Source organism: Martes martes (genome assembly GCF_963455335.1).
Source record: "Martes martes genome assembly, chromosome: 1".
In the NCBI taxonomy this organism is placed as follows: domain Eukaryota; kingdom Metazoa; phylum Chordata; class Mammalia; order Carnivora; family Mustelidae; genus Martes; species Martes martes.
The window spans coordinates 48614065-48629238 of record NC_137888.1 but is presented as its reverse complement, the minus strand read 5'-3'; the positions used below and the strand labels follow the sequence as shown (position 1 = coordinate 48629238).

The 15174-nt window shown below is 35.5% G+C and overlaps 1 protein-coding gene across 1 annotated transcript in view; it reads left to right on the top strand.

The window, feature by feature from the left end:
• Positions 1-1875: 1875 nt before the first annotated feature.
• IMPG2 (interphotoreceptor matrix proteoglycan 2) overlaps positions 1876-15174 on the top strand; it is a gene marked incomplete at both ends in the record, with an annotated part of 83875 nt that continues 70576 nt past the window's right edge. Inside the window, 3 exons of the mRNA XM_080819000.1 lie at positions 1876-1960; positions 2405-2656; positions 14163-14329. Of these exons, the coding sequence (XP_080675126.1) occupies positions 1876-1960; positions 2405-2656; positions 14163-14329 (504 nt within the window). The remainder of the gene's footprint in view (positions 1961-2404; positions 2657-14162; positions 14330-15174) is intronic.

The following is a 15174-nucleotide window of genomic DNA, read 5'->3' as shown; positions in this document are numbered from 1 at the left end:
ATGTAAAATGTCATTTGTATTCAATTTTTTTTTTTAATTGTGAAAATGACCTCTAATTGTTGAACTATGCCTGGTCTGGGAGAACTGTGTGTAGACATGCATACTTTGAAAGCCTGCTTGACCAGAAGTATATAAAATGGTATTGGAAAACATATGCTTTTTCCTTCCTCCTACAGAGTCTCTTGTAACTGAACTTGTCCTTGGAGAAATTTGGAAACTTTGCCTAGAGGCCATTAAAAGACAGGCTTTTGTGGTTATCAGGCTTCCTTATGCTGGTATGGTCTACACTCACCCAGCTGGTCTCTTCTCTTACAACTGAGTGCATCCCTTTTGGGGGCTGAAGAAATTGGGGTCAGGACTACTTTAGGATTCTCAAGAGAAATGTGCTTTAGATCTTTACCAGTTTTTTTCCCCCCAGAGAACTTCACTAGAGGTACATGACATAAGATGTAAATCCAGTGCTATTTGATAGTAAATCCTAGCTTTCCCAGGGACTTTGACGAATTTAATTGCTTTCTACTAGGTTTATTTGATAAAAACAACTGTCCTAATACAAAGAATTTTATCTGGTCCTATTGTGGTAAAAGATATCCTTTCTTGGCTAGGAGTTCCTCATGTACATAAACACACCGGGCCTCATGTTTAGTAGCTAACTAAGCAACAGAGTTATCGTGTGGCTATCATTTTTATTGTATGCTTAGTATGTATCAGGCACTATTCTAAGCATTTTCTGTGTATTTACTAACTTAATCCTCACAATAGCCTATCATGGGTTAGGTTTACTATTCCTATGCCATTTTATAAATACAGAAGAAGACATTAAGCGGTTATAACCAAAGATTTTCAAATTTCTTTTTTTAAAAATAGATTTTATTTACTTGTCAGAGAGAACACAAGCAAAGGGAGCAGCAGGCAGAGGGAGAAGCTGGCTATCTTCTGAGCAAGGAGCATGATGTGGGACTCCGTCTTAGGACCCTGGGATCATGACCTGGGCTGAAGGCAGACACAACCGACTCAGCCACCCAGGCATCCCTGATTTTCAAATTTTTTATCAAGGAGAGAAATTTGCATGATACTAACTATGCCAAAAAGAAATAGCTCCAGGAAAACTAGCTAGAGTTAGTTTTGTACCTAGCTCTGTATTTCTGAAGTAGATAGGTATAGTCAGTTTGGGCTTATAAATCTTTTGCTTACATATCATAAGTCCTAGGGGCACCTGAGTGTCGCAGTTGGTTGAACTTCTGACTCTTAGTTTTGGCTCAGGTTGTGAGCTCAGGGTTGTAAGATCAAGCCCCGAGTTGGGCTCTGCATTCAGCATGGAGTTCTGCTCAAGACTCTCTCTCCCTTTGCCTCCACCCACCTCACTCTCTCTCTTTCTCAAAATAAATAAATAAATAAATGAATCTTAAAAAACAAAACAAAACAAATCATAGACCCTAGAAGAACCCAGAGAACTTGTGAATCTGTCAGGTTCAACCACTAGATTCATAAAAATTGTAAAACTCCATGAATCATATGTGTATTTTTGAGTATTTTTAAGCGGACTCCTTGTTAAAGGCAAAGAAAGAGCCGTAAAGAGCTTAGCTGGGTAGATTAGAATAAAGAAATTGTCTCTCCCCATCTGTTCTAATTAGCTTATCTCTTCTGCTTTCATAGCTGTGCTGGTTATTTCAGGAAAGAAGTGACAGGTATTTTGAAAGGACACCATTTTTATTTAGCTAATTTATAATGGTTTTGGAATGTTTGTCAGTTCTCAGATATAAACTCTTAAATGTTAGACCTTCCTATAATAATTTGTTACTGGAAGTTTCAAGTCTTTTCAGGTGTTCAAGTTAAGGATTTTGGTTTCTTCTCATTCCTTTGATTTTGCCCCAAATGATTATGTTTCCTCATTTTGGGAAGATTTCTCTGGGTATTTTGATATTTGTCGTGATAGAAGGAAACCTTACATCATTAACAGGTATTTAAAAATCTATATATTTTTTCCTTATATTTGTATTATAATCTCTTTAAAAATAACATTATTTGATACAACTGTTGTAAGAAGTTGAATCAAATGCTATTATTTTAGTCTTTGTTATTGCTTCATTTAAACTTTTAAAATCTCTCCAGTAATTTTGTTTTTTTTCTTTAGTAATTTCTACTTCAGACTTACTTCCTCTTATTTCTTGTGTCGTAATTGGATATATAGTTATTTCAATAACCAAGAATCCTGAAATAAAGGAGTAGGAGTTATTTGGAGAAAAAATTGACAGCTCACTCCTCCACTCTTGAGGCATGCATGTCTTAGTCTGATCATGACTTTAAAGTTGAAATATGGCACAAAAGTCAGTTTTTATTTGTTACCTTTCATACTGTATCTTTGTTCATTATCAGAAGACTTGTGTATGCTTTCACTCTGTAGCACAAACCTACATGTCTTTAGAAGATATCCAAGAACCCAAGAGTGCAGTTTCTTTTTTCCTGACTGACTCAGAATCCACAGACACTTCTCCTTCTACTGAAAGGAAACTACCTCTGGACCACAGAGAAACTGAGAAACAGTGGTTGCTGAGAAGAAGGCGATCTATTCTGTTTCCTAATGGTGTGAAAACCTGTCCAGGTGAAAGTGTGACGGAGGCTGTGGCAAACCATGTGAGATATTTTAAAGTACGAGGTAAGTGAGCATCTAAACCTTGGGGCTTCATGATGCAATTCGAACATAGTTCTAACATGTGTGTCATATCTTGTGAAAATTCAAAGTCTGTGATAATTTAGATAGATGCTGAGCCAAATACTATCTTTGTATTAGCTATGGGAAAGGGACTTGCTGAAATTATAGTATTTATACAGCTTCAGAGGAAAGTTTAAGAGCGGAAATGGCTAAAACCTTTTAAGCATGTCAAAAATACCAGTTTATGTTATTGGAAAATTTAATTATTTTTACTTCATCATTCAGTAATTTGTTTAAATATACCTGCAAAATGTATTTTCCATGGCATACTTACCTATTTGGGTAATTAGTTACTTTATATACATGAAAATGTAGTAAATTTCTATATTTTATAGTCCATACATACTGCAGATTCATGATGATAAGTCTCTGGTTGGTATACATAAACCTTATCATGTCTAAAATGATGGCACTTCCCACAATGGACTTGAAAGCAACTAACTGGGATTTTATTTATTTATTTATTATTTATTAAGATTTTATTTATTTTTTTTTAGAGATAGAGACAGCAAGCATGCAGAGGTGGGAGTTGGGGGGAGGACTGGCAGAGGGAGAGGGAGAGATAGTCTCAAATAGACTCCACACTGAGCCGGAGCCTGATGCAAGGCTCGATCTCATGACCCTGAGATTACACCCTGAGCCAAAACAAATAGTCTGTGGGATGCTTGACTGACTGTACCCAGGATTTTATTTTTAACTAAACAGTATTATCCTTGATCAAATCCTTTTTTATTATGTGTATAAGTTCTGTATTTCTTAAATTTACTAACCAAAATAGCTTAATTGACCATAGTACGTCTCTAAGATTCGAAGGAATCTCAAACTTCACTTTTTGCTGCTCAGGAGAAAATAAAAAGCCATAAGATGGGTGTGATGCTAGTAAACTAAAGTAGAGGTAGATGATTAGATGGCAGGGAAATCGGACTTGCTAATTTATGTATTTATTCAACAAATGTTTATTGGACACGTATTTTCCATGCCCTGGGCTATATGGATCTTCAGTCTAAGCTGCTGCTTTATCTTCTTTTTTACTTTCCTTTCACTTCTCCTCCCTCACCAAACCTTAAGTCTTTTTATTTTTATATATTTTTTCAAAGCAAGTATTTTTTAGTTTTTACTTAAATTCCAGTTAGTCAAATACAATGCAATATTAATTTCAAGTACACAACTTGAGTGATTCAACATTTATATACAGCACCTGGTGCTCATTAGAACAAGTGCACGCCTTAATCACCAACACATATTTAACTCATCCCCCTCTTCCCCTCCAGCAGCCCTCAGTTTGTTCTCTCAAGAGTCCGTTTCTTGGCTGGCCTCTTTCTATTTTAACCTTTGCTCATTTGTTTTGTTCCTTAAACTCCACATATGAGTGAAACCATGCAGTATTTATCTTTGTCTGACTGACTTATTTCACTTAGCATAATACTGTCTAAGCAATTGTTTTTAAAATAAAAAAATTAATACCAGATATTACATATATTTATATATTTAATTTTTTTTATTAAAGTGGCACTCTGTTAGCACCTTTTTTTAAGCAGGTATTTATATCTCTTAATTTTATTTTGGGACTATCAAACATTACTAAGTAATAAGCTTTCCTTTTACCTTTTTAATGGAAATCTATTGACTGTGCCTTTGTGTATGGGGTATGTGCCAGAAGTGGCAAATTCTAAAGAGGGTGGGAAGAGAATAAAGGACTGAAGATGAGTGAGAATGACAGTTTATAACTTAACAAAATATGATTTCTACTACCTGGATTTTCACTTTTAAAATAAATAGATCAGAATATCTATACAGCTGTTGGTTAAATAGTGAAGAGGAAATAATCACTTAAGAAATGTGGTTATGGGGATGCCTGGGTGGCTCAGTTGGTTAAGTGTCTGCCTTCTGCTCAGGCCATGATCCTGGGATCCTGGGATCAAGTCCCACATCAGGCTCCTTGTTTTGCTTCTCCCTCTGCCTGCCACTCCACCTGCTAGTACGCTCTGTCTCTGATAGATAGATAGATAAATAAATATATAAATAAAATCTTGATATAACCACTTAAAAAAAAAGAAATGTGGTTATATCAAGTCAGGAAACAACAAATGTTGGCAAGGATGTGGAGAAAGGGGAACCCTCTTACACTGCTGGTGGGAATGCAAGCTGGTACGACCTCTCTGGAAAAGAGTATGGAGGTTCCTCAAAAAGTTAAAAATAGAGATAATTTAAGACCCAGAATTTGCACTGCTAGATATAGGGTACAAACATAGTGATCCAAAGGGGCACCTGCACCCCAATGTTTATAGCAGCAATGTCCACAATAGCCAAACTATGGAAAGAGCCCAGATGTCCATGGACAGATGAATGGATAAAGAAGATGTGATACATATACATACACATACACACACACTGGAATATTGCTCAGCCATCAAAAAATGCAATCTTACTATTTACAATAATGTAGATGGAGCTAGAGAGTCTTAAGGGAGTGAAATAAGTTAGAGAAAGACAGTTATATGATTTCACTCATATGTGGAATTTAAGAAACAAAACAGAGGACCATGGGTGAAGGACAGGAAAAATAAAAGATGAAACCAGAGAGGAGACAAACTATAAGAGACTCTTAACTATAGGAAACAAAGTGAGGGTTGCTGGAAGGGAGGTGGGTGGGGGAATGGTGTAACTGGGTGATGGGCATTAAGGAAGGCACTTGATGTAATGAGCGCTGGGTGTTATATGCAACTGATGAATCACTGAACTGTACCCTGAAACTATTAATACAGTATATGTTAATTAATTGAATTTAAATAAAATAAAATGAAAAATAGGAACAGATCAGCAAAAAAAAAGAAGAATTGTGGTTATATCTTTTAATTTCTTATGTTTATAAATTTGAGATACTATTTTTTATATTTATTTATTATTATTTTTTATTTCTTTTCAGTGTAACAGTATTCATTGTTTTTGCAACACACCCAGTGCTCCATGCAATACGTGCCCTCCCCAATACACACCACCTGGTTCCCCCAACCTCCCACCACCCGCCCCTTCAAAACCCTCAGGTTGTTTTTCTGTGTCCATAGTCTCTCATGGTTCTCCTCCCCTTCCAATTTCCCTCAACTCCCTTAAGAGATACTATTGAAAAAGAAACCAACAAAAAGAAAAACATTCCTAAATAATTGATTTTAAAATACAGATCCTATGAATGGAATCATTGGAAAGGGACCTCACAGAGCTGAAAACGTTGGCACAAGCACATCAAGATGATACCAATATTGGTACAGTTATTACTGTCATTTGTAAAGAGCAAATGTGTTTTTGAAAATTAGGGAAAAATGAATATTTCAGCATAGGTTGTAAAGAGATTTTATAGATATAATTGAGATTATGTGCTTGGAACAAAATGTTTGGAACTTAGAGCGAGAGATCATTCAATGTCCAACTAAGCTAATTCAATTTAATGGTTTGCCCAATTTTTCCTTCATAGAGTATCTGGCTTCAGTTGCTAGTTGGTGTAACAAACTTGAAAAATATCTTCATTTAAGCAAGAAGCAACTGCATTTAACCTAATGATTTGTAAAATTAAACAGATATTTAGGGTACTTGGAATTGAATGCAGTTAGTAGTATCCTCCCATTTAAAAAATTCCCCTTGTAGTTGCCCTTTTAAAATATAGCTTTATTAATGTACACATTGAAGGATTATGAGCTGTGTATTTAAATTATACTATTTGATTAGTTTTGAAAAATGTATCTACCCTTGAAATCATCATGTAGTTAAGAAAATGAATTTGTAGTTAAGAAAATGAATCAGTCACCTCCAAATATTTTCTCATTCGCCTTTGTAATCTCCCCCTCCCTTAGCACTTCCCTTTATCCTGGTACTGAGGCAATCACTAATCTGGTTTTTATCACTATGAATTGTTAGCATTTTCTGCACTTTTATATATGAATATAATCAATATGTACACTTTTTTATCTGGCTCAGTGTAATTATTTTGAGACTCATCTATGATTCTTTTTGTGTATCAGTAGTTTGTTAACTTTTATTGTTGAGTAGTCTTCTATTTTAGGGATATATCACATTTTGGGATAGTTCAGTTGTTTTCAGCTATTGGTGATTATAAAGAAAGCTGTTATGAACATTTGTGTTTAAGTTTTTGTGTGAACATATGTTTTCTTTCTATTGGTTAATAGGAGTGGAGTGGCTGGGCCTTAAATGTTTAACTTTTTGTGACATTTCTAAACTATTTTCCAATGTGGCTGTACCACATAATATATAATAGATTTCTAGTTTTTCCACATTCTTGCAATACTCGGTATAGTCAGTCTTTTTAAACTGTAACCATTCTAGTGAATATGAAGTGATATCCTACTGTGGTTTTAATATGCATTTTCTTAATGGCTAATGATGTTGAGCACCTTTTTCATGTACTCATTCACCATTTGTGTATCCTTTTTGGTGACAACCCAAATGATTGGGTCATTTGTCTTACAGAATTGTAAGAGTTCTTAATGTATTCTAAATACAAGTTCTTTGTCAGATATATGTTTTGCATACAGTTTCACCTAATGTGTGGCTTTTTTTTCCTTAATAATGTCTCTTGACAAAGAAAAATTTTAAATTTTGATGAAGTCCAACTTATCTTTTTTTGGGGAGGGGATTATCCTTGCCTTCGGTGTTATATCTAAGTTTGCTTAACTCAAAGTGACAAGTATTTTTTCCTATCTTTCCCTATAAAAATTTTATAATTTTTAGGTTTTGTATTTAGGTCTGTGATCTACTTTGAGTTAATTTTTATATATGGTATATATGGATAAAAGTTAAATTTTTGCATATGCTAAGCCAGTTGTTCCAGCAGCACTTATTTAAAAAGATTATCCTTGGGGCACCTGCGTGGCTCAGGTAGGCATCTGACTCTTGATTTAAGCTCAGGTCATGATTTCAGGTTCATGGAGTTGAGCCCCACTCTGGCTCCATGCTGGGCATGGAGTCTGCTTGAGAGTCTCTCACTCCCTCTCTCTCTGCCCCTCCCCCTGCTCATGTGCTCTCTCTAAATAAATAAATAAAATCTTAAAAAAAATTACCCAAGTGTTGGGATGAGCCCTGGGTGTTTTAGGCAACTAATGAATCATTGAACACTACAACAAAAACTTAGGATGTTCTATATGTTGGCTAACTGAACATGATGAAAAATAAAAAAGAAAATGCAAAAAATATATAAATAAATACAAACATGAGGCAATAAAAAATTTATCCTTTCTTGCCTTTGCAAATTTGTTGGAAATCAATCTTCTGTATATGGTGGGTCTACCTCTATACTCTTCATTCTCTTCCACTGATCTCTTTGTCTGTTTTTATGCCAATACCATACTGTCTTGATTATAATAAGTCTTTAATAGGGAAAGTTCTTCAACTTTGCTCTTTTTTTTTTTCCAGATTTGCTTGGTTATGTGAGGTCCTTTGTTTTTCATATAAATATTAGAATCAGCTTGCCAACTTATACAAAAAGGGCTGCTGGAATTTTGATTGGAATTGGGTTGAATCTGTTAGTCAATTTGGAAAGAATTGTTATCTTAACAATAATGAGTCTTCTGATCTATGAACGTGATATATCCCTCCATTTATTTAGGTCTTCTTCAATTGCTCTTGGCAGCTTTTTGTAATTTTCAGTGTATTGGTCTTACACATCCTTTTTATCAGTTTTAGTTTACTTCTTTCATGCCATTGTTAATGTTATTTTAATTTCTGATTGTTCCTTGCTAGTATATAGGCATACAACTGCTTTTTGTATATTGACCTTTTATTCTGTAACTTGCTAAATTCACTTATTAGCTCTAGTAGCTTTTTTGTGTATTCCTTAAGGTTTTCTACATAGATTATTATTTTATTTGCAAATAAAGATAATTTTACTTCTTATCTTCCAATTTATATGCCTTTTATTTCTTGCCTTATTGCACCAAAATGTTCCATATGCTTTGGGCACCATGATTTTGAGAGGAAAATACCTTAAAGAAAGACTTTGTTCCATACTGGATTTCTGTGTACTGGGTAATATGCACAGCCTGAGTCCAAGTAACAGGATTAAAGACAGATTAAATGCAAGCATTTCTTTCTTCAGAGTATTGCCATTACATTTTGCCTTCCTCCAGCAGTTTGCAGGGCAGGTTTTCTCTGCCACAACAGAGGCATTTGTAGATTACCTGTTTTCTCAAAAATCTTCAACAGTCACTAAAGATGATATGAAAATTGTTTGACAAGGATGGGATTTCAGAATAGGTCTACTTCTAGGCCATAGCAAAGTGTGTGGCAATTGTCTCTGGTAAAGTTTTGCCCTTCTTAGTACCTCTTTTCCTGGGATGTGCTGATTTTACTCTTTACTCTACTGGCTGCGGTGTCCTATGTAGGTTTTCTCTCTCTGAGCTCCATGAGGGCTCCAGGCTCCCCCCTAACCCTGTCCTCACCCGGTTCTCCTCTATTTAAATGTATATGTTCTGAATTCTATATTTCATGTTTGTTAATTGGACATTCTTGTCAGATAGCTCACAAATGGAAAGCCATTGGATAAATTAAGGATATATTACCTTTCTGGAAAGAATTACTTTTACAATTTTATTGAGACATAATTCACATACCATACAATTCATCCATTTAATGTAAAGAATTCAATGGTTTTCTAGTATATTCACAGAAATGTGCAACCATTATCACACTGAGTTTAAGAACCTTTCATCACCTCAAAAAGAAACCTCACACCCTTTAGTCATCACTCTCTTACCCTTTATTTCCTCTGTCCCTCTCCTGAGGCCTAAGCAACCACAGATCTGCTTTTTATTTCTATGGAGTTATCTATTATGGATATGTCAGATAAATGAGATAATATGTGGTCTTTTGTGGCTGACTTCTTTCACTTTCCATAATGTTTTCAACATTCATTCATGTTGTAGCATGCATTACTAGTTTATTTTTTATGGCCAAATAATAGTATTTCCTTATATGGCTATACCATATTTCATTTATCCATTTGTCAGTTGTTGGGCATTTGGGATGTTTTCAGTTATTTAAGTGTATACTTACGAGTAGAATTTCTGGGTTATATGGTAACTTTATGTTTAACTGTATGAGGAACTGCCAGGTAATACTTTCTAAAGTAGCTATATCATCTTAATTTCCTAACGGTGGTGTGTGAGATTCTTATTTCTTTATCTTTGCTAGCACTATGATTTTCCTTTAAAAAAAAAAATCACCACCATCCTAGTATGTGTGAAATAGTATTCCCTGGTTTTGATTTGCATTTCTTTAATGATTAGTAACATTAAACATCTTATTATTTGCTTTTTGTCATTTGAATATGTTCTTTTGAAAAATATCTTTGAATCCTTCCCTTTTTTTCAGTTTTTAAAAAATTATTGAGTTGTAACCATTCTTTATATATTCTAGATACAGTTTTCTTATCAGATAAATTATTTGAAAGTATTTTTTCTTATTCTGTGGTTTGTCTTTTCACTTTCTTGATGGTGTCTTCTATGCACTAAAGTTTTTGATTTTGATAAAGTCCAGTTTATCTATTTGTTCTTTTTCAAAATTATTTTGGTTATTCTAGGTTTATTGTAATTCCGTATGAATTTTAGAATTAGCTTGTCAATTTCTTTTTTTTTTTAACATTTTTATTTATTTATTTGACAGATGGAGATCACAAGTAGGCAGAGAAGCAGGCAGAGAGAGAAGAGGAAGCAGGCTCCCTGCTGCGCAGAGAGCTCAATGCGGGGCTTGATCCCAGGACACTGGGATCATGACCTGAGCCAAAGGCAGAGGCTTTAACCCACTGAGCCACCCAGGCACCCCAGCTTGTCAATTTCTATAAAGAAGTCAACCTGTGTTCAGATAGGATTGCTTTAGATCTATAGATCAGTTTATTGATACTACCATCTTAATGTTAGTGATTCATGTGTGGATGCTTTAATTTGCATTTTTCTGAAAGTGAATGATAGCGCTTTTTCACATAAACATATACTTCCTTTGTAAAGTGTTTGTTCCAGTCTTTTACATGTTTTGAAAATTAGATTGTTTGCCTTTTTATTAGAGTTGTAGAAATTCTTTAAATATCCTAAATACTGGTTCTGTGGGAGATATATGTATTTTGAATATTTTCTGCCACAGGTATGGCTTGCCTATCCATTTCTTTTTTTAAAAGATTTTGTTTATTTATTTGATGGAGAGAGACACAGCGAGAGAGGGGACAGGAGCAGAGGGAGAGGGAGAAGCTGGCAGGGCTCGATCCCAGGACCCTGGGATCATGATTTGAGCTGAAGGCAGATGCTTAATGACTGAGCCACCCAGGCACCCTGCCTATCTATTTTTTATTAATAGTATCTTTGATGAGTAGTTGTTTTGATAAATTCTAATTTCTTTTTTTTTTCCTTTTGTAGTTGTTGCTTTCTATGTCCTGTCTGTGAAATCTTTGCCTGTCCTCAAGTTATACATATTCTTCTGTGTTTTTTTTTAGGAACTTTGTAATATGAGCTTTCATATTTCAAATTATTTTTTGTGTATATTGTAAATAAATTATTGAGATTTATTTTTCTTTCTTTGTAGATATATACTCAGTCTTATAATATTTTTTATAATTTCTTTGAATCACTTTTTTCATAACTAGACCTTATAGACATTCATTTTTTGTGGCAACAAAAAATGTATTTATTTTGCCAATTCAGACTCTCACTTTTGAATTGTCTTCTGGTGGGCGCTAAATTTTCATGTGAAATTTTTAAGAAGTGAGGAAGAATTCTGAATCTACAGGTGGTCAGCTCTGCCTCAGTCAACCTTGGCTGGATTCTTCTGAATGCTGTAATATCAGAAGTTCTGAAGAGCAGTTATAAGGATGTAGTTTGCAGTTAGTTCACTGAAAGAGAAAACTGAGTTTGCAACCAAAGTTTCATTTTAACCCTAAAAAATCAACTGTTAGAGGAACTTTAAATATTCATATATTTTCCTCTCTGTTAAAGTGTAATTTTTTTTTTTGGCTTAGACTATCTTTTTCTATCAAAAAACTATGAGACAACCAGAATCCATTATGATGATAACACTGATATTCATGTAGCACTAAGGACTATATAAACTCTCACAGGTAGGTAGGTAAGGCAGTAATGATTCATCTAGTTAAATAAGAGAGATGAGTACATTGAAGCCTTAAATGGCTAGGTAAGTTACCCCTGGTTATGAAGCTAGTACATGGTGCAGCTAGGGCTAGAATTCAGTTAGACTTTCTGACTCTGTGAGTTCAGGGGCTTCACCTTAATATGCTACTGGGTACACCTTCAGTTTTCTTGGGACGAAAAATAATGGTCTTGATCTCTATGCATTTGCATCGATCTCTCTCCCTCAGCACTCTGTTCCTCTTCCCTCTCATCTCAGTCTGTCTGTTGTCCACAGTGTCTGGCATTTAGCCAATGAAATGACTGCAGGATAGCAATACACTTAGTCCTATACAAAATGTGAAGACAGCCTGTTTAGCATCCTTTCAGATTTGATCCTTTGGAATAATTTAGCAGATAGGTGGAATTATTTTTTATTTTAATATAGCAGTACCTTTCTCTGGAAGATCATTTTTATTTTTTTAGTTCTCTTATTTTTAAAAAAAATTTCTTTAGAGTGTAATTGACATACAATGTTACATTAGTTTCAGGTGTACAACATAATGATTAGACAAGTTTCTGCATTATGCTGTGCTCACTACCATTTGTTACCATACAATGCTATTACAATACCATTGGCTGTGTTCCTTATACTGTTCCTTTTATTCCTGTGACTTACTCATCCCATAACTGGAACCCTGTATATCTCACTACCCTTTACCCATTTTATTCATCCCCTCATCCCCAACCCCTCTGTCAATCACCAGTTTATTCTCTGCTCTGACCTTTTTTTTTTAAATAGATTTTAACTTTTTTTTTTTTTAAGATTTTTCTTTATTTATTCAACAGTGATCACAAGTAGGCAGAGAAGCAGGCAGAGAGAGAGGGGGAAGCAGGCTCTCCACTATGCAGAGAGCCCGATGCAGGGCTCGATCATGACCTGAGCCGAAGGCAGAGGCTTAACCCACTGAGCCACCCAGGTGCCCCAGATTTTAACTTTTAAAGAAGTTTCAGCTTTACAGAAAAATTCAGCTGAAAGTCCAGAGAGTTACCTATACTGTTACTCTTCCACACACACATTTATTGTAGTACATTTGTTACAATTGATAAGCCAATATTGACCCATTATTCTTTTTTTTTTTTAAGATTTTATTTATTTATTTGAGAGAGAGAGAGAGAGACAGAGATAGCGAGAGGGAACACAAACAGGGAGGAGAGGGAGAACAGGCTCCCCACCAACCAAGGAGCCTGATGGGAGGCTCCATCCCAGGACCCTGGGATCATAACCTGAGCTGAAGGCAGACACTTAACTGACTGAGCCACCCAGGAGCCCCTTGACACATCATTCTTTTTTTTTTTTTTTTTAAGATTTTTCATTTGCTTGAGAGAGAGAGAGAGAGAATGAGAGAGAGAGAGAGAGCACGCATGAGAGGAGAGAGGTCAGCAGGAAAAGCAGACTCCCTGCTGAGAAGGGACCCGGATGTGAGAATTGATCCCAGGACTCCAGAATCATGACCTGAGCTGAAGGCAGTTGCTTAACCAACTGAGCCACCCAGGTGCCCTTGACACATCATTCTTAACTGAAGCTCATAGTTTATGTGCAGTTTATGCTCATTGTGTTGTACAGTTTGTGGGTTTTGAGAAGTGTATAAAGACATGTATCCACTATTACAGTGTCCTACAGAGTGGTTTCCTTGCCCTAAAAAAAATCACTGTGCTCCATGTCTTTATCTCTCCCTCCCCACAATCCTGGGAACCACTAATCTTTTCATAATTTTGCCTTTTCCAGGATATCATATCATTGGAATCATATAGTATATAGCTTTTTCAGATTGGCTTCCTTTACTTAGAAATATGCTTTTAAGAATTCACTGTGTCTTTTCATTGCTTGGAACCTCATTTCTTTTTGTCCCTGAATAATATTCCATCATATGGATGTATCACAGTTTATTCTTCCACATATTGAAGTATTATCAATATCTGTTCCACTTTTATAAAACATAAATGGTCAAATGGGTCAAATGGGTCAAATGGGTCAAATGGGTCAAAATCTTTCCCATTTGAAAGATGGGAAAAATGCCCTTCCTGTTTGACATGAATCTATTCCCTTCATAAGGGAAAGGAGTGGGGAGACAAAATTCTCTTCATATCTGAAAAGTTTAAACTGGACATGTATCAACAGAAGAGCTTTGACTGAGAATCATTCCTGTGCTCCTCCAGAAAGCACAGTATGGACAAATGTCTTGGGAATCTGAATAAAAAGATTCATGATTGTTGTGAGAACCTTAAAGTGCATTGATTTTCCATAAAATACTTCTCTGTCTGTTTTCCAGTGTGTCAGGAAGCTGTTTGGGAAGCCTTCAGGACATTTTGGGATCGACTGCCTGGGCGTGAGGAATATCATTACTGGATGAATTTGTGTGAGGATGGAATCACAACTATATTTGACATGGGCACAAATTTTAGTCAGTCTGTGGAACATAGAAGTTTAATTATGAAGGTAAGGGTACTAACAAGGGAAGAATAGCTAGGCTATTGTAGGAGACTTATGCACAGTTAAAGCCTGAAGGTAGAAAGAGCAAATGCCAAATCCCTACTTTACTTTTTGTTGTTGAATTAGGCTATTTGAGTGAGCTGCCATAGGGCATAGCCTAGTCTTTATATCCCTAGCCCTGGCTGTTACAGCAAACATTGTTAACCCAGTAAGAGCCTCAGGCTTATGTTTATAAATGTAAAAATTTGGAAATAATATTCAGCAATGGTTTAGGCTCAGAATATAAATCTGTAAGAGTCTAGCATTCTTGACAAAATTTTGTACATTATCAATTCGGAGTACCTACCAATGACCCTAGTGAGGATAGAAGTTGTAGTTCGTTGAGTAAATGTTAAGTATAAATATAATTCTAATTAGTGAATTTGCTTACTTGTTCTCCTTCTTTTAGACTTAGTTTATTCTTAGCAAAGGATAAATAAGCATGAATATAGACAAATTACCTGCCTGCCAACCCTCTCTTTCTCTCTCTTTTTAAAAAAGATTTAAAAAATCTTTTTTTAGAGAGAGAGAGAGAACACAGGTGGGAGGAGGGGCAGAGGAAGAGGGAGGGAATCCCAAGCAGACTCCTCACTGAGCGTGGAACACCACTTGGGCTCAATCTCACAGTCCTGAGATCATGATCTGAGCCAAAATCAAGAGTCAGACACTTAACTGACAAAGCCACCCAGGTGCCTCTCACCTTCCCCTTTTCATATAGCATGCATGTATTCATAAGAAAATGAAGCTGGTTAGATATACGTGGTAAGTTGCTCATTCAGGCTGATATGCCCTATATCTATCCTTGTCCATCA